The 18934-nt window shown below is 39.8% G+C and overlaps 1 protein-coding gene across 2 annotated transcripts; it reads right to left on the reverse strand.

Moving 5' to 3' along the window:
* Positions 1-1798: 1798 nt before the first annotated feature.
* Positions 1799-18909, reverse strand: ECD (ecdysoneless cell cycle regulator). 2 transcript variants are annotated; one of them, XM_044420543.1, is made up of 14 exons: positions 18743-18909; positions 15990-16210; positions 14670-14787; positions 14270-14357; positions 13432-13610; positions 12234-12426; positions 10834-10962; positions 10030-10155; positions 9303-9388; positions 6578-6684; positions 5702-5882; positions 4225-4292; positions 3819-4024; positions 1799-3576 (listed from the first exon to the last, which is right to left on the reverse strand). In XM_044420543.1, the coding sequence occupies exons 2-14, from the start codon at positions 16186-16188 to the stop codon at positions 3358-3360; spliced, it is 1899 nt and encodes a 632-aa protein (XP_044276478.1). In that variant the 5' UTR covers positions 16189-16210; positions 18743-18909; the 3' UTR covers positions 1799-3357. The 2 variants fall into 2 exon arrangements, with proteins under 2 accessions (XP_044276478.1, XP_044276479.1); XM_044420544.1 differs by having other exon boundaries at positions 4225-4288; positions 5701-5882.
* Between the last annotated feature and the right edge of the window lie 25 nt (positions 18910-18934).

Raw genomic sequence — 18934 nt, forward strand, 5'->3', positions numbered from 1 at the left:
ATGTTGAAGGCTCAGAGCAGTCAACTCTGCAGAAAAAAGGTATACTTTATAATTTTGCTGTTTTAATTCTTGAGAATTTCTAGTTCCATTACTTTGCTTTTGACTTCCAACAAATCATCCCAGATAGGTCTGGATGGCAGGAGGTTGGGGAAAGCTATTCTCAAGTAAAAGGATCTCACTGCATATTGCACTAAGTAATATCAGAACTTTAACTGAATGGTAGTGCTAAAATTGAAGAATCAACTGGTCCAATCTAAGTGGGCAGCATAGAGCTTTTTCATTCTAAGCATTGGGACTAAACCATATTAATAAGATTGATCATAACTCACTTATTTGCTTAATTTCATTTGCTACTTTGTTGATGACTATATATTTTTATCAAAATGTAAGATGCTGTTTAACAGAAACAGTCTGTTCTCTTGTCAAGTCCCGGAAGAGGTATGTGTTTGCTGCAGTTGGAGAATAATGAGTATTGATTTGGCTTCTACAACAAATGCAGAAATCAAAAGCTCATTTAAAAAATATACAAACCTTATTTTAAACTGATTTAAAGATGAATGCTCTGTTGCTTGAATAGAGGCCACTAAATGGGGAAGGCACAGCAATTGCCTTTTCCTCAAGACATTTCAGAAATTTCAGACAGACATTTCAGTCAAATTGAAGTTGGCTTGTCACTTTCAGATCCCTCAGCCAGAACAATTCTTTCTTCTTTGTAGCGGACCATTGACAAATGAACTATTTAGATTTGTTTCAGTGAAGCATACGTACTGGCTTAAGCATGAACCTTTTTCACATAAGGTGAATATACTGATCTTGACAAGGCAAAAGGGAATTTACGAGATGTTATCTTCCAAGTAGTTGGAGCAATTGCAACATTTTAAAAAAAAATTTCATAACTGTTTTCTCCAGGAATGTGTTCAGTTCCAACATGAAGGGTGGATTTGGAATTTAGCATGGAATGCCAGTAGGGTTTTTTTTTTCCTACTGTGGTCAAATGTTTTGCACATTGGTTTCATTCCCTTTGGGTTGTTCCCCCTTATTGGTACTTTATATAGTAGAAACTCGAATCTGCTGGATGCCAAAGAACACACATGTGGGGCGGCAGCTGTACGTAAGAACTTCTTAAAGCATTCATAGTAAATTTTAAAGAAGAAAGATGCAGATGGAGTGCCTGTTTTCTTCCAGTTGACAAAGGAAAAAAATCCAAGCTGTTCTGTAGCTGGAAAAGTAATTTCCAGGGAGAGGAACGTGATCTCCAACTTCCTCTCAACCCATCCTGGTTTTCAATAGCAAGTTGTGAAACTACAAATTGATGCTGGAACCTTCTCTTTTCAGAAAACAGACTACAGGGAGTTTTAGTTACTTAATGTTTCTCCACAAGTACCAGCAGATGTGTTAGCAATATGGAACTCCATGTGATGGGAGATGGGAGACAAAGCATAATTGTTCTCTGTAATCTGTCATTACTGTTGCGCACTCGTGTGTGTGTGTGTGTGTGTGTGTGTGTGTGAGAGAGAGAGAGAGAGAGAGAGAGAGAGAGAGAGAGAGAGAGAGAGAGGGAGAGAGATTACTTCACAAAACTGTATGTGTTCCAAAACACATCAGATCTCAAGTTTGTTTTTCATTTTTGCATTTTAAGATATCTTAGATTCAAGCCATAAGGACAAGTTAATTTAAGGAACTTCAAGGCAGAAACACTCCTAATCTCAGCAGACACCAATCCACCCATTGTTCAGGGTAACTGAATGGGGAAGAGAAACTGGAAACTTTCCCTTCATAATTTTTTTAAAATTAGGAGTCGAGCATGTATGTTTATTGTGCAAGTAAGAGTTGTTTGCTGTTATAAACCAATAACTTAATGAGTTTAGGATTACATTTTTGATGCACATGTTAATAGCAGCATTTGTGAGAGTATGGAAAAGCAGTATCAAGATTAAAAAATACTTCCAACAACTGCCAAAGAACCAAAAGGTTAGAAAAAATAGAAATCTCTCATTTTGAATTTTAGCTGTTTTTGCATAAGACAGTTGCATGTTACTACTGAGCGGTGCGTGAAAGAGTGTCAGACAAACAAAAGTAAATTAAATTAAAAATAATTTTAGTAACAATGCAACACGTAATGAAGGAGAAAAGGAAAACCAATACTTCAGTTATTTGGGGCAATGGATTCAATACAACAATGTGCTACTGGACATTCCATCCAACTGCAGGATTTCTTAGCCTTCCAGAGAAGATACTTTTTTTCTTTTTCAGAGGGAGAGGGCAGATTGCCTCCTTCCCATCCCACTGATCAAATGGAATGGCAGTGTTGGATCCAATCCAATATACTGAGTGAATAAACACTTCAAGTAAGTCCTAGTAAGTAAACTTCAAGGAAGGCTTAGTAAAGTTCTTTGGTGTTTTTATATTTTCACACAAGGTCAGTTTTTTAAAAAAATACTCGTTCTATTTCATAATCTGGGAAGATTACAACATCCTCTGGCAAAATAGAGAATTAGCTTGTTAATATTAGAGATGGAGAAAACAAAAGATGTTTGAAAGATGCAAGATGTATTAAGACAGCACTAAGGCTTAAGACAAACTTGGATCTAACTCAGCAACATCTGGTCTGAAAACCATACAGTGGCTCCTTGAGCCATCTACTGACGGCAGCCTAGACGCTGGTGTGCCAGTTTAGTCCCAGAACAATTGCTCTGCAATTGCTTTGAGCTTTTGAAATTCAAAGAGAAAGAAAATATGCCAGTACAAAGAACATAAAAGAAGATTTATCAGTAATGATCAGCTAAATGGACTAACATTACTTTCCCTTAATTGTTTGACTGCATCTGTATCTGAAGTAAAAGCAGAAAGCTTTTTTCTATTCCATCTGGTATGACTAATTGTATGGAAACACAAAGAGGCTTCACTGCATATTAAAGAGCCACATTTCAAGGTTTTTGCACTTTCAGGATGAAGTAGGAGAAATATAGGCAAACTTCCCAAACATACTCATCACAAATGGTCCTCTGAGACCTTCCAACACCAATTCATGTTAAATTACAAAAACCAAAACAAAATGCTGTAAGGAAACATAGTTTTGTGGTCTAGCGAATATTAGGACTTACAGAAATGTATTTGCAACAGTCTATTTTCTCAAGGCATCTTAATTTCTGACACTAACACCTCTGTATGCATACAACCTAGAAAACATCTCAAAAGAGAGACTAAAAAAAACTACTTGCATGGATTTAAAGTGATTTCTTGAGAATTAAAAATCTTTCATTCTTTATTCCAAGAAAGAATTGCTTCTTGGGAGACTTCTCATACCCACCAACATATCTTTGAACTAGGAAATCTGATTATTCCTTCAGTGAATTGTTAGTGAGGTTTGTTGTCTGTGTTTTCAGGCAAATGTACTCCCATGCTCTGCAAAATGTTTGAGGCAGGTCCTGCAAGTCCAGCCTGAGCATTATATGATTCTAGCAAATTAGTCACTAAGTTCAAATCTATATCTACTGATGTCAAGTCAGCATCTTCTGCACCATCTTCAATACCAGTCTTAGGGTCTTGAGATGAAGATTCATGAGCAGAACCAATCTGTAATAAATGAAGGTAATAGAAACTTAAGAATGTTTTGTTAATTTGCATTCAGAGTTCTTAAATTTAAAGAACTAATGACACACATGCAGCTGTTGGCAGTGCTAGCTAACACAGACAAAACCAAGTTTAGAAGTACTATGTAAATTAACACTGTAGCTGTTTTTTGGCACAATTCATTCCAATGCTTTGTGCTTTTCTTCCTATTGGACACCAGGAGGAGAGGAATATGTTAAACATACCACTTTGGTAAAGCTTTTTCCAATATTGGTGGATGACAGTTCATGATCCATTTCATCCATGTATGATTTGAGACTTCCAGCAGTTGTATTGCAGTATGTTTCTCCCTGACACTCAGATTTTAGATCAGACTCTTCATCGCTATCTAGGAATTCAAACTCCTCTTCCTCTTCCAAATCATCTGAGTCCAGCTCTTCTGAATTTGTTCCTAAAAACAGAACAGAATCAATGCCCACACACATACAAACAAAACTAGAGTAGAGGGGGAGAGAGAGAGCGAACAGCTTATCTGAATAACCAATGCAACACCATTGCTAATAATTTAGAAAATGTTACTTCACAGGAGGGATTTTATTTATCTCAAGACACTTCTCTCTGCCACCCTGTTCCCTGCCCCTGAGTACTCACCCAGTATTTTGTCTATGGCATCTGAGAATAAGTCAACATCAAAAGTGACATGGGAGTCAGAAGAAGACCTGAAAGTTAAAAATGCATTATTAGATTTTGTATACCTGGTGTTCCTATTTAAGAAAAAAAATGGGTTGGATCCAGCAGACCCCTTCTCCAAATGCAAGTATATGTCTGTTCTGGAGAAAATATTTTTGCCATATTCTCCTTTCTCCCTGCATTCCCCTACATGCTTCATTGGCTATTCCAATGTTCCCATTCCAAGGCAATTGGGGGATAGGGAATGCAAGAAGGACTGGTAAAAATTGCCTCCCACATTTCTGTTTACCAAAGTTTATCATGGATTACCAGATCCAACCGCATTGTACATTAACAAGGAAATACAAAAATTAGTGCAAAGACAGTTGTAGAATGAGCTTTCATAGGCAAAACCCCACTTCATTAGCTATGGCTTTAAAGTTTATGCCCTTATTTCTGCTGCAACAGACTAACATCACTATGCTAATCCATGTAATCCATGCGGGTGCCAGCAGAATATGGCAGATTACAGGCATCCTGTGCAGGACAGTGGGAGGGTAGAGGCAGTGCTCACCTCTGTGCTGCCCATACTGCAAAGCAGCAAGCCAGCCAACTGCAGCCATCTTACTGCAGTGTTTTGGAGGGGGAAAGAGGGAGCCGAGGTGCCACCAGGAAACCTTGCACCTTTGTGGCATTAGCCCTCTCCCTTTTCTGACCTCTAAACCCCTTCTCTGAGGTCATTCATATGACATGAGGGGCACAGCTGGCATGGCTCATCCTGTAATGGCTGTGGGGAGCTGTGTGTGTGTCTGTGTGTGTGTGTGTGAATATAGGAGCAAAATGTGAAGACAGAATTCTAGCTCTGTCCTCACTGCTGGGAACCCAAATTATCTTCTGCCCCTTCACACACTGTCTAGGGTCCACAGGATCACTGTAAGTTGTAATGAAAAAAAAGAAAAGAAAACTATTAGCCAAAGTTAGGGAAAAAACGACTGAACTCCATTAATCACTATAATATTGTAAGACGACGTCACAGTGAAAAAATACATTGAAGAAGTTTACAATGGCAAACAAGTATAATCTATAAATTCTCTTTTCCTCCTTAACTGAAATAAAGCTTCTCTGCATAAGAACAATTTTGACTATTTTATGCATTTGTCATCTTAACAAGATACTTCTGGAGGGTTTCCATTCCCTATTTTGACAGCAGTTAACAAGTTCATATTGAGGCCAGCCTCAGTAAATTTCACAAAATAACTAGTGATTCCACTGGCAAATTCAGCAGATACTAGTTTTTTCTTTCCAGTGAAGTATTATTTAAGGCCAAATATACACATGAGATACTTTCTAAGCCTCTCCAAAGTTGTTATGGCTACTTGGAATTTAAATTACTGATTAAACAATACAAAAAGATTATAGTACAAGGAATCATGCATCAATCATGGATTCAAAGATATACCATGGCATTTCTGCTCCTTCATATGATGAGGCTTTAGACATAAAAGCCTTCATGCTTTCAGCCACTTCTGCCAAGTCATAGTTCTGTTCCTCTTTTACCGTAGATGTGGACTTGCTTGTACCTGATGTCTCCTTAAGGATCTGATCTAGCATGTCTGGAGAGACCTCCAACCAGCTGTCATCTGAAAGAACAGAAGACAGCACAAGAGGAATGCAGCTGTCTAAGACATAGACGCACTGGCTCAAAAGTCAGCTCTCAAATGGTTACTGCAAGTTACCAAAGCTCTATGGGGACCATAAGAGAAGACACAATGGGAAGGGAGTAAACAGACCAGGAAAAGATTAAGCATGAGCGTTTTTAAAAAATAAAGCAAAATCAACACCTTGCTAAAAGTCTGCTTGAACCTTTCTCTCCAACTGCAGTATAGAAAAAGCAATCCTGCTACTCAGGGGAAGCAAGGAGTTTCCCCTTTTCCTTCCAGGATTTCAGTTCCTTCTAAAAATGTCAATACACCTTCACAGCCCTTTAAAATTAATCCACAACGCATTGAACAGAGTAGTGGTTGCACAATTTAGACAGCAATCCTTGCACATTTATTTGGGTTAGGTTCTATTGAACTCAGGGAATCTTGCTTCTGAATAGATACCTATAGGACTGCAGTGTTGAATACTTTAAAGTCACTATTCCATACTTTCTGCTGCCTCTAGCAACATAACTAAATGCTCTCCCATGGTGTGATGAAGGGAAAACACACCTATTTGATGCCTGTGTCTACATTTAATAAACTCTTCAGGTCTCCATGGTTTTTTAAGGAAAGGCACAGAGTCTGCGGAAGACTCTGGTTGTGACTTTGGCTCTTTAACTCTCTCATCTTACCATCCTCTGGAGGAAGACTGTTTGCTTCTTTTCTCAAATCTTCCAAATCAAAAGATGCTGCTTTTAATATGTTCCTAATTTCCTCTCCTGGACTTTCAGCAACTGAACTATCAAAAAGAAAACACAACCTCAGAATGTAAATTAAGTTTAATGTCCATACAACATTAAGAAACACTTTTTCATAGTCCACACTCGTGATCCAGCAGTTTACATGCTTTTAAAACCTCATTAGTGAGGAAGTGCTTTTCACATACGTATTGGGTGGGTTCTCCTGCCATGCCAAGCCATCCTACACATAAACCACCAGAGATCTGCTGTTTGCTGAACAGTCCATGGTGCTTCCCACAGATGACTGGCTTGCTTTCCTGCTCAGTCCTTCAGTTGGTCCAGCATGTAAGCACATTTGTGGTAGAACTGCTTGCTGAGCTGTCTGCAACTGCTGGGATTGCCGGCTACTGATGGAAACTTCCCTCCACTGCCCCATTTGCTCATCAAATAGAATTAATTCTATGAGCCCTTATGAATGCAGTAACATATTCACCAGCTTTTAAATTCTTTTTCTTCTGGGCTTTCATTGTTGTGCTATTCTGCCTTTCCAATATTTAGTCAAGCATTCCCATAGTCTCATTTTCCACTTTGCTGCTTACACTGGTGCTACGTCATACTTTGGTGCTAGCAAGAATGCTTTTAAAGTAAGAAAATCTACTACCAAAATAAGAACGCCTGCTGGCAGCATGTCTTGTCTTCAGCTGCTTTTGGCTCCCCCTACCACTTCCTGCTTGTCACTTCCCTTCCTAGGTCACATTTTCATATTGGTTACAGAGCGGTGCGTGGAATCAGGAGACACACACACAAATGTCATGGCAAAGTGATATTGCAAAGGAGAAAAGCATGGAAATGTAAAGGCAGCTGTCAGTTGAGTCAGGATGAGGGAGTTCACAAGGAAAGGCAGGAGGTGTTTTGCCACTCTGACTGGGCAATTCCAGCTGTCCCTGGCAACTCATGATAAAATTGCTCTGCCAAGTTAAAACCACACGACCAGCCAACATGAGCATGAGCAAAACAAAGCATGAGTTATTAGGGTGGCTTGTTAGTGAAAAATTAGCCACCTTGAAGAAAGGATAATGGGTTCACACACATGACCACCTGCCATGGATGAATACTGATGGTGGGCTACCATTTCAAACCAGTTCATAATGCACCGCATACCTACAGGGATAACTGTACACCTATGAAAATCTTGTTAAATATTTACTATGTGTACACATGTCTAGAAACCACAATCACATGGAGAATTCAGAAGTAGTATCAAGAAAGAGTTGGACTCTTAAGTGCAATAGTTTTTCCACATTTCATTCCTAATGGTTTCAGTATTTGTAAAATGGGTTTCAACATGATCCAAGCAGTTTTTGTAGTGCGATCCTATGCATGAAAACTTAGAAGTAACTACTACTGAATTATTATTACTACTACTACTACATTTCTGTACTACTACTACTACATGACTGTACTGTCCATAGTCAAAGCTCTCTGGGCTGTTTACAACAGAGAATAAAACAAATAAAATAAAGACATAAATAATATTAACAAGAATTTGTTAAATTAATAATTTAGTAATTTAAAATAGCATAAAACATTAAAAAGAGAATAAGAAGACCCAGCAAAAATTAAAGAAAGGCACCTGGATAATTTGTCAGGCCCCTGAAAGACTGAGGAAGTCTTAGAGGCCTCCACAAAGAGAGTTGCCTTAACCTGGCACCCAAAAACTAGAGAATTTGGTGCCAGGGAGGCTGCATCAGGGAGGTTATTCCAAAAATGGGGGGCCACCACAGAAAAGCCCCCCCCCCAGTTGCCACCTTCTGAGCCTCTTGGGGGGTTGGCACCTGGAGGAAGGCCCCAGAGGCTGAACACAGTGTCCAGCTAGAATGGAGCTGGGAGTGGTGCTGACAAGCACTGCAGTCCCAAGCCATGTAGGGTTTTATAGGTTAAGACCAGCACCTTGAATTAGGACTGAAAGCTTGCAGGCAACCAATGCAGGAGGGCCAGAATTGGCCTTATATCTTTGGACCCCCGGGTTCCAGTTATTCATCTGGCTGCCACAGTTTACACCAACTGCAGCTTCTGAACCGTCAAGGGCCACCCCACATAGGTAGAGTGCATTGCAGGGATCTAATTTAGAGATTACCAGAGCTTAGATTATGGAAGCCAGGCTATTTCTGTCTGGGTAGGGGTGCAGCTAGGCCACCAACCGAAACTGGTAGAAGGCACTCTGAGCCACTGAGACCACCTGAGCCTTAAGTGACAAAGGTGGATCAAGGAGCATCCGCAAGCTAATACGGTGTACTCCCAGGTAAGTGAGTGCAGGATTGCAGGCTATATCCAATGCAAAACATTTGTAGTGCTTTCTTAGCAGGACTGGTGTTGCAAACGGTTCTGGATGAGAGAATTTCCACTTTTGGTGGATGATCATCAAGCATCTGTCTCCCTAACCAAGCAGAAGAGCAGTCTGGACTTATAATTAGAAACATTGCACAGATGGCTATAATACATGTTTGGAGTGCACATTATGTGCACCTGCAAGCCAAACACACAGATTAAGCATTATTTATTTAACTTGTATGCCACCCCAATAGCTATAGGCTCTTTGGGCAGTTCACAACATGCCACAGCATGGCAAACAAAAAGAAATTAAGCCCTATTTATGTAAGTATTTAGGTACCCTCACCTTTGGTGACTGATTACAGTCTGTTGGAAATAATTTTCTGCGAGATGCAACTGGTCCAGATACCGAGCAGAACCTTCCAGCTCACCCTTTAAAATATAATAGTAGATCAATACATTCTCTTCTATAAATGTGTATAGTAGGACTTTCATGTTTAGATCCGATGACAGCAATGCCACCGCTGAAGCAAAACAATTAAATGCTTTCAAATAAAGCAGGAAAAATAATTTGCTGTTGACAGGGCAGGGGGAAGGAATACTCTCCTATAACATTTTTTAGCTCATCATGGAATTTATTGCACTGAATAAAAATCTGGAAGTGTAGCTGAAGCTCCTAGAACTGAAACATATGATTAACAGATGGGCTCATAAGGTAAAGCCACTTTTGCATAGTAGCAAAAATGATGACGAAAATAAATTGATTCCAAATAAAGGAACAGTGGTGCTAATAGCTATTGCTCTCACCACCACAGTCTCCACACTCCAACAGACACTAAGCATTCTCTGACCACTGTTACTTGTTTTTATCTGACCTCCAGGGAAATCAGAATGATGCACGTGGCTCTTTTCCACCTATTTCATTCACACAATAATTTTCTAAATTTTTTTCTCCTCATGCAAAACTTGGGGTTTTCCCTAGCATGGCAAACCCTCCCCCTTGTTTCTGCTTCAGTAGGGTTAAGTGGTTTTGGTTAATGTTGCTTTCTTCCAATTCATGCAAAACAGCTCACCTTAAAAAAATTGTTTTTCTTGAGGCTGTTGAGAAAGTTATCCCAAAGTGGGTGATTCAAGATAGGGTTCTTGGAATCATGAGAAGATGCACTACACTTCGAGCACAGAATTTCAAAACCATGAGCCTGCAAGAGAAAAGAAGAGAAAAGCTTCCAATTATTTTAATACAAAACTTCTTGGGATACATGTTTGAAGTACAGGATTTAACTGAAATAACTTAAAAACCGCCCTGAGTAAATACACAAGAAGAATTTAGGATTATATTTCAGATTAAGCATAGGAGTGTATATCTTCTGGTTGATGGACAACATATAGTTAGTGCTCACTTCATTCTTTTACTGTTTTTAATAGGAATGGGCCCCACCTGGTATCCTGTTTTATTGTGCTCTTTTCCCATTTTGTTTGAATGGGAAAAGTGCACATTTCAAATGGATGAAATGAACATTTAGGAACTACACCATAATATATCCAAAGTGTATATTTTTTGACCGCAAACAGAAGCAGGAGTTTTGTGAACATTTTCAGAGAACATGCTTTCCCCCTCACATTTCATGTTAACAACAGGACAAGTTCCAATGATTTCCCAACAAAATTCTCATATATCCCTATGTAATTTTCTTTTAGTTTTAAAAATACAAGAGAACATGCTAAACTAGACAAAAGTATCCTATCAAAAAAGATTATTTTGATGCACGCAAAAGTTTTATTATTGAATTAATAAAATCATAAATGTGGCAAATTGGTACCTTACTAGCTGAATCCATGTTTTGCATTGGAAATATTGTGTTAAAGTACACGCTTACCAATTTCATGCCTAGCTCAAATGCTTTGTACTGAGGATGTGAACGAGGAGGCAACGTGTAGCCACTCCGTCTGTCTGGTACAAAGGTCTGCTGAACCAACTGTGCATATAGACATCTAGTAAAAGTAACCTGGAAAGATTACAGTATTTGATTAAATATACACTTTCCTGAAACTGGTTATGTTTGAATTTACTCTGACTTCTTATTAGCATTTTAAAAATTGCGGAAACAAGGAAAAAAGCCTACTGCGTTATCAGAACACATGGGGACTACCTGATCCAACCAGTCATAAACTTTTGTAACCAACAGTTTGATTCATTAGATACATAAAAGGCACAATCCTAGATAGGTACAGATAGAGTAAGTGCCTGCAGCACTGCGGCCAAGCTATCACTGTCCAGGAGAGGCAGAAGCTGGTGAACTAATTGAAGCTCACAAAAGGCTGTCACAGTCAGTTGCAGCTCTATTGGCAGCGATGGATCTAGGAGTACCCCTCAGACTATGAACCTGAGCTTTCAGTGCAACCCCATTAAGAACAGGCCATGAGTTTTTCTCCCAGACTTGGGAACTGCTTGTCCACAGGTCTTTCATTCTGCTAGGATTCAACTTCAGTTTCCTGGGCCTCATCCAGCCATCATTAAGTCTAGACATTGCTCCAAGACTTTCACGGCCTCGTTTGATTCAGATGCGACAGGGAGACAGAGCTGCGTGTTGTCAGTATGCTGAAGGCACTCGGCTTCAAATTACGTTGATTGCTCATGGCAGCTTCACATAGATGTTAAACAACACTGAGGTCAAGATAGTGTCCTGTAAGACTCCCATGTGTCAGTAGCTAAGGGCCCAAGGAATAGCCATCCAAAGTCACTCTGAAATGGATTTCACAGGTAAACCAGGAACCACTGTAAGAACAGTGCCTCCAATGTCCAGCCCACATCATCCATCCGGGAGAATTCGATGAGAAGAATTAACAGAGTCATGCTCGTCCTGTCCATCCCTTGATAAAGTTCTCCCATTGGGTTCCCAGGACTGATTCAGTCCTGAAACCAAGTAAAAAACCAGACTGGAAAGGGTGTAATCAGTATCCTCCAAAGTGCCTGCAGTTGCTCCCCCCCTCAAACCCCCTCAAGCTTCCTTAAAAAAGGAGTATTTGCTACTGGGCAATAGTTGTCAAATACTATTGGGTCCAGATCGGGTTTTTCCAGCAGTGGTTGTACAACTGCCTACTTAAAAGCAGCAGGAACCACCTTTGGAATTAAGTTTTCAGTAATTTTTGCATCTCTGCTACTCTTACACACAAGAAGAGAGTGGTGTGAAAGCCCACGTGAAGTTACATGTAAACCATGCATGATGATGGGATTTATTTACTGGCAAAATTAACTCTAAGTAGAACCATTACTTACTGAAGTCATTATGCGTGTCTCTGGAGGGAACATTTGGAAAACACAACATGCTTTTAGATCAATTGGATCTCGCAGATAAAAAGCCTGGACTGCTGCAGACACTAATGCAGGACGTTGCTTCAGTACTACTGCAATGCCTGCTGGCAGAAAGCAGTGAGCTCGGTGAAGGAAAGTCTGAAATTTCTCAGGATACCTATGGAAGAAGTTCATAACCTGATTCATTGTTAAGAGACACAGTTCTAATAAAGTAAACATTTATTTGAATGAAGTTATTTTCCTTTTTGAGATAATTAAGACCAGGAGCCCTAATTTATGAGATAGTAAATAATATTAATAAGATCATTTTTCCTTAATAGGGATAAAGGTAAAGGTTTCCCCTTGACATTAAGTCCAGTCATGCCTGACTCTAGGGGGTGGTGCTCATCCCCATTTCCTAGCTGAGGGAGCCAGCGTTTGTCTGCAGACAGTCTCCGTGGTCATGTGGCCAGCATGACTAAACACCGAAGTGCACGGAACGCTGTTACCTGCCCACCGAAGTGGTACCTTTTCATCTACTTGCATTTGCATGCTTTCGAACTGCAAGGTTGGCAGGAGCTGGGACAGAGCAACGGGAACTCACTCCATTGTGCACATTCGAACCGGTGACCTTTCGATCAACCAGCCCAGCAGCACAGCAGATTAAACCACTGCGCCACCTGCAGTCCCTTAATAGGGTATAAATGTGTGCCAATTTTGAAACTCTTATTAGAAGCTTACTAGGCCTGCAAATGTATCAGCTGAATAGTCTATTTAGTATTGTATAGTGAATTTAGTTTTTTTGAATGAGATCCTTCCTTTATAAGCTGTTAAGACTAGAAGTCTCAGTATATGACAAATTTAGGAAATTCTATTCCCTATTAAGCTATTAAGATTGCCAAACACTTAGCAATGCCCTGGTTAACAAGAAATGTTTTGATTTTATGCAAGTTATAATTTAATATGTTGTTACAAGTTTATTTTTCATAAAAACAGAAATTGATAACAGTATTTTCCCATTACTAATTCTTATTACTTCAACACCAAAACTTACTCTATCTACAGTATTTTTAGTGCATGCTTTGTTTGAAGGGTATTAATCAGCTATAAATAGTTATCTGCAAGCCAGAACCTTCCTAAATACTGGAACTATAAAACACTCAGCAATCACACAACGACTTACCCACTGATACGCTTAGATATCGCTTCTCTAATAGATTTTGCAGCCAAACAGTCCCCAGAATGAAAAGATAGCAACTTCAGTGCCTGAGGAATTGTAGGATTAGTAGCAGGCAAAAATGCCTTCTCTTCGGGGGTCTTTGGCAATGGAATTATGCATAAATGTCCACAATGAAAAAACACCTGAAAAAAGTATAAGTTTTTTGCTAGTTTTGAATGTTCTTCATAAAAGGTTTAGAGTAATAAATGATACTTTAAAACACACCCAGCATTGTGAACTGTCCCAAAATGCCATGCATGAGGGATGGCATATAAAAGTTCTAAACAAACAAACAAATAAATCCTGTGGCTTCTCGAGATCCAAAGTCCTATGGTGCTGGAAGTCCGAATGTCAAGACCCAGTCCTGTTACCCTTGCAGCTGGTGAGAAAGAACTGCTCCAGCTGTCTCTCTTGAACTGACAAATTCGCTTATGGAACAGAGCAAAAAGGGCATACTGGGGTGAAGGCTGGGACTACGGCCGTGCAAGGCATCGCACCACCACACCTTGCTCAATACACTGGATGCACATAAACCTTCAAGTTTGGATGCTTACATATATCAAGGGCATTGAGGCTATGAATGGACTGTACTTTCAAAGTGATACTGATACAGTATCTCTGCTAGAGCAGTATTTTTTTAATGGTGTTTTAGGGCACATTTTGGTCAAACACTTCCGAGGTAGCACAGAAAAAGTAACCATTTAAAAGATTAAAACAGGCATAAAGAATATACTATAGGCATATGGTATCTAATCCTTAGATTTAGCAGTACTTTTGTAGAACATTAGAACAGCTTTCTTACCCGATTGATGCTGTTTTCAGGATTCAACCACTTGGGAAGAAAATCAGCTGCTTCTATTAAAAGGAATTCACCATCGTTGTCATCCACTCTGTGCCAATGAAAAATTACTCTCATAATTCTGAAATTACTCCACCCTAATTTAGTTCTATGGATATATTTAGCCAAAGTAAAATTTACAATTATAAATTACTTGGAGGTAATCAAATTGAAGTCCCTTTTAACCCACTGCTAGAGCATGCATTTTTTTCTTCTCCCCCACATTTTATATTAGCCCAACAGAAAAATGTTTGCAAAGGAAATGAAACTGTTTCACATACTATAAACTTACATATAAATTCAGCTTAAACTAATTCCTCAAGAGACAGGATAATAAATGTGAACAAATATTGTTACTAAGTACCTAGCTGCTAATTCTGGGAATTCCTTTGTTATCTCCTTTATGAGGTATACAATAAACCATTCATCTTCAATATTATCCCCAAATTTTGTGAGACCAGCAATATGAGCAGGAATATCTCCTAAAAGGAAGAAAAGAAAAGGTAGTCCATTTTACTATTAGGCCATCTCCTAGAAAATCTTTGGACCACACCCATCATCTCATCTCCACACTGTAATTAACATGATCCAGTGGTAATCCTGATAAGCTCTGGAACTCAAACCAAGAAATGAAGGTCACCTTTGCACTTCTCCCGCACTGCCAAAGACTTAGAAGGCAACGTTTAGTTGTCTAAGTAATTTGCTGCAGCTTGCAGGGGGGATGGGCTGAGACATCACTAGGATACATCATATCCCTGAGGATGTAACAGTCTCTCCTGGTCCCCCAGTTGCCCAACTTTCAAGCTGCAGCTAGCATAGTTCTTTCTCTTTTGGCTGAAAGAGGTAGTGGAGGGTGCTCTGGGATTGAAGTTCTAGTTCTAACCTCAGAGCACATTTCTGGTGTTGGAGCTGGGACTCTGACCTTTCCTATGGCATCTAAACTCTGTGTCCAAAGTATAAGTGAAATAATTGCATGTTCTCCCCGGATCATTCTGCCCTCCACTCCGCTGCCTTCCTGTATCTGAAAGCCTCATGGAATATACTCCTGTTACACCTGTTCTTTGTAAAGAAGCATGCATATAGTTATTAATTATACATATACAGTATACTGCCTAATAAAAAAATCTGCAAGTGGCATGACATATAGATGACCCTACAAAAATAATAAACAGTTCCTAAAACAAAATCTAGGTATTTTATTATCATTTTATATTGTTTTAGAGTTCAACAGGAAGGTAATGAAAGCAAAGTTAATAGTGGAGATGAAAAGGAAAGATTGGAGAAACTCAATCTTTTTATGATTGGAAATGTCAGTTGCCTTTTGATCATTTGCTTTTTCAGAATAACAGCTATTCAACCAAATGAGACTCAGCTCAGAGTGTATACTTCAATAAGAATGGCAAACATTTTAAGATATCCTGTCTGGAAACCAAACCTTGAAAACTTTCCAGCCATCCAACATGCATTAGAAAATTGAAGTTCAGCAGAAAACCACACCCCATCTTCAGAAAGATGAAGAGAATTAATATTCGGTGTTCTGCCGTTTCTGAAGAAATCACGACCATTTTGGATAACAGCTTCAACAGGGCCTACCTGCTTACCCAGAAAACTCTCATACAATTGGGGTTAACTCTATCCCACATTCAAAATTATAAAAAAAGAATGACAGCAAAGATTATTTTACCTTTGGCAGCTTTGTACTTTAGATTAAATGGCTGATTTTGCCAGAGGTAGGAAACCAATATGGGTGCAAAGCGTGACAGTATCTTTTCAATGTATTGCTGAAGAATTTCTTGATGATGTTTGGGGTCTTCTGGCTCATGTGTTAAGAATAGCTGGTACTGTACTGCATCTTCCACGGTTGCAAAGCTCAACTCCTCCATTCTATACCTAACAGAGTATTCTCTGGAAATAATATTCAAAGACATTATTGCCTCCTCCAATACACTGCATTAGAAATACCAACAGAGTCAAAATCAAGTTTTTATTTAAAAATGCATGACCATTTTTCCTATGCAGCTAGACACAAGTGTATAAAAATATTTCATAATGAACTCTTTGCTATCTAATTTCCAGTCTTCAAAGGTGTCACATAGTAGATGTCATTAAAAATGTTTCCATCTGGTCACAAAAATCATTAACCATTTCTAGTTACTGCATTGACTAAAGATCTTCCTTAATGGTACAGTCCTTTGCTTGTTCGGACAGAAAGAAGTCCAACACCTCCCAGCATTTCCCAGCATGCTGGCTGGGAAATGCTGGGAGTTGAACATAGGTTTTGGTCTCTCAGTTGTTTTAATTCTGCTTTTTTCACTTACTAAGCACATCTAAGGCAAGGGGCCAATGTACCTTAAAAAGTGTATACAGCTTCCCTTTTCTATGCCAATAAATGCTTCTACATTTATCGACAATAAAACAATAAAGAAATATGATATACTAAGCCCTCAATCATGAATAATATAATAAGTATTTTATTAATCTAGTATACGGATTGAGGAATGTTGTGCGTGGGGCCATGAGGCACTGGTCACGACTTTGTGACTAAACAAGAACAAAACCAAACAAAAGGATTGATAACTTGTGGCCCTCTAGATGTTTCTGCTTACATCTCCCATGATCCCTCACCACCTAGTATTCAATCACATACTGGGTTGGGATCCACTCCTGACATGGAAGTCACGAAACAGTATCTGAGAAATAGCTTTACATAGCCCCTTTTCCTTCAAGGAAGGATAGGGGCTGAGTTCATATTTAGTTGCCTGTAACTGGTCAGATGGACAGTAGCTTCTTCAGCCACTGAAAATGCTACACAGATCAAGAGACCTTGAGGAATGGGGTGAGTTGTACTACAAGGGGAATGCTTGAACATCTGGCAAAGCAGTGAACACTTGAACACTGAGAGCCAGTGTGGTGTGGTGGTTAAGAGCATGGGACTGGGACACAGACGATCTGGGTTCTAGTCCTCACTCAGCCATGGAGCCAACTGGGTGACTTTGGGCCAGTCACAGACTCTCAGCCCAACCTACCTCACAGGGTTGTTTTTGTGGGGATAAGATGGAGGAGAATGATGTAAGCTGCCTTGAGCCCTTTGTAGGGAAAAGGCAGGATATAAATCCATAAATATACAAATAAAGGCACCTACTATGAGCAGAACCTCTAATCAATGAAGGGCAGTTCCTGAATCCAACCCAACACCTGCTACATTTTTAGTTGGCAGGACTCTTGCACTTCTAACAGTTGAATCACAGACAAGATTTTACCCTCTGCTCATCAGGAAAAGCTTTCCACAATAAGGTACCATTAGAGTCTTGATTTACTGTCTTATCATGAAGAAGTTGAATGCAGAGTTTGTCAGGAGACAAGAGGGAAACTCCAGGATGATAGCAACTGAGAGATGCTCTGTTGACCAAAAGGTCTGTGTCCTGGTGTGCATATACCCAAATTACACAACAGGGGAAGGTTTTTCTTTAAAAAATTTATTCTGAAGAATAACTAGCTACCAACAAATCATTCTGGATGGAGCCCCTCAGCAGTCCTCAGCTGGCTCTTTTATACATAGATCATTAAAGGTTGCCTGTAACACAGTTAACACTTTCCAATAGGTTACAGAAGTAAAAGGTTACAATGGTGTGATCTTCCCACTTGGACACCAAAGAAGATGCTTTGAAGAAGGGGGAAGGATGGGGTGCTATTGCATAGAAGAGGAGGAGGAGGGAGTGGGTGCTCTTATCTGTCAAGCGCCAACTATTTATTATGTTCTATTGTATTTCAATGTATTTTACTGTGTTGTAAGCCGCCCGGAGGCTTCGGCAAGGGGCGGCATAGAAATGTTATAACAACAACAACAACAACTAGCTTTCTCTGGAATGGTGCCTGGGCAGTCTCAGCTACATTTCAGGGAGGTACACATGCGGATTTCTAGAAAACAGGTCTTTTCTCAGACTGGTTATATGCCATTGATTGCACGATTTAACCAATGAAAGTTCTATCCATTGATTTGTGCACCACTCTGCCCTTTACCTATTTAAAAAGATGCATAGCACATTTCATATAGCCAAACTTATGAAGCTCACTGGGTGTCTTTGAACATTTGTCTCAGCCAAAACTCTTATTTATGTATAAGATTTATATCTTGATTTTTTCTTATGCCAAACTCAAAGCAGCTTACATTATTCTCCTCCTCCTTTCAGTTCTATCATCACAACAAGAGCCATATGAGGTAGGCTGAGAGTCTGTGACTGGCCCAAAATTACCCAGTTGGTTCCACGGCTGTGCGGGAACTAGAATTCAGATTGCCTGAGTCCCAGTCCCACGCCCTTAGCCACTACACCGCACTGGCTCTTACATGGGTGTTGTGAGAGGGAACTCCATGTCTGCCACCCCTGAGCTCCTTGGATAAAAGACAGGATAAATACAAAATGTGTCATTGTCCCATACCAAATTTGCTGGGGCAGCCGCTAAGGATCCGCTGTCTTCATTCCAGAATCCGACTCAGGATAAACTGGAGGGGCTTCTTCCGGTTTCCTCCTGCACAGTCCGACCTCCCACCCAGAATGCCGAGCCCCCCACCGCACAGTGCCTGCGACGGTCACGCGGAACCCGACGGCGGCGCGCGCGCCCCGCTGCCAC

This window comes from Varanus komodoensis, unplaced genomic scaffold, assembly GCF_004798865.1.
Source record: "Varanus komodoensis strain SLA01 unplaced genomic scaffold, ASM479886v1 scaffold11, whole genome shotgun sequence".
Classification (NCBI taxonomy): Eukaryota; Metazoa; Chordata; class Lepidosauria; order Squamata; family Varanidae; genus Varanus; species Varanus komodoensis.

Bases quoted from the DNA above. Each gene is read 5' to 3' on its own strand.
- ECD (XM_044420543.1), bottom strand. From the start codon at position 16,188: ATGGAGGAGTTGAGCTTTGCAACCGTGGAAGATGCAGTACAGTACCAG. The intron at 5,883-6,577 runs GTAAGATGAGAG...CTGTTCTTTCAG, and splicing joins CAGTCTTCCTCCAGAGGATG to ATGACAGCTGGTTGGAGGTC. The intron at 4,025-4,224 runs GTGAGTACTCAG...TTCTGTTTTTAG, and splicing joins TGCCATAGACAAAATACTGG to GAACAAATTCAGAAGAGCTG.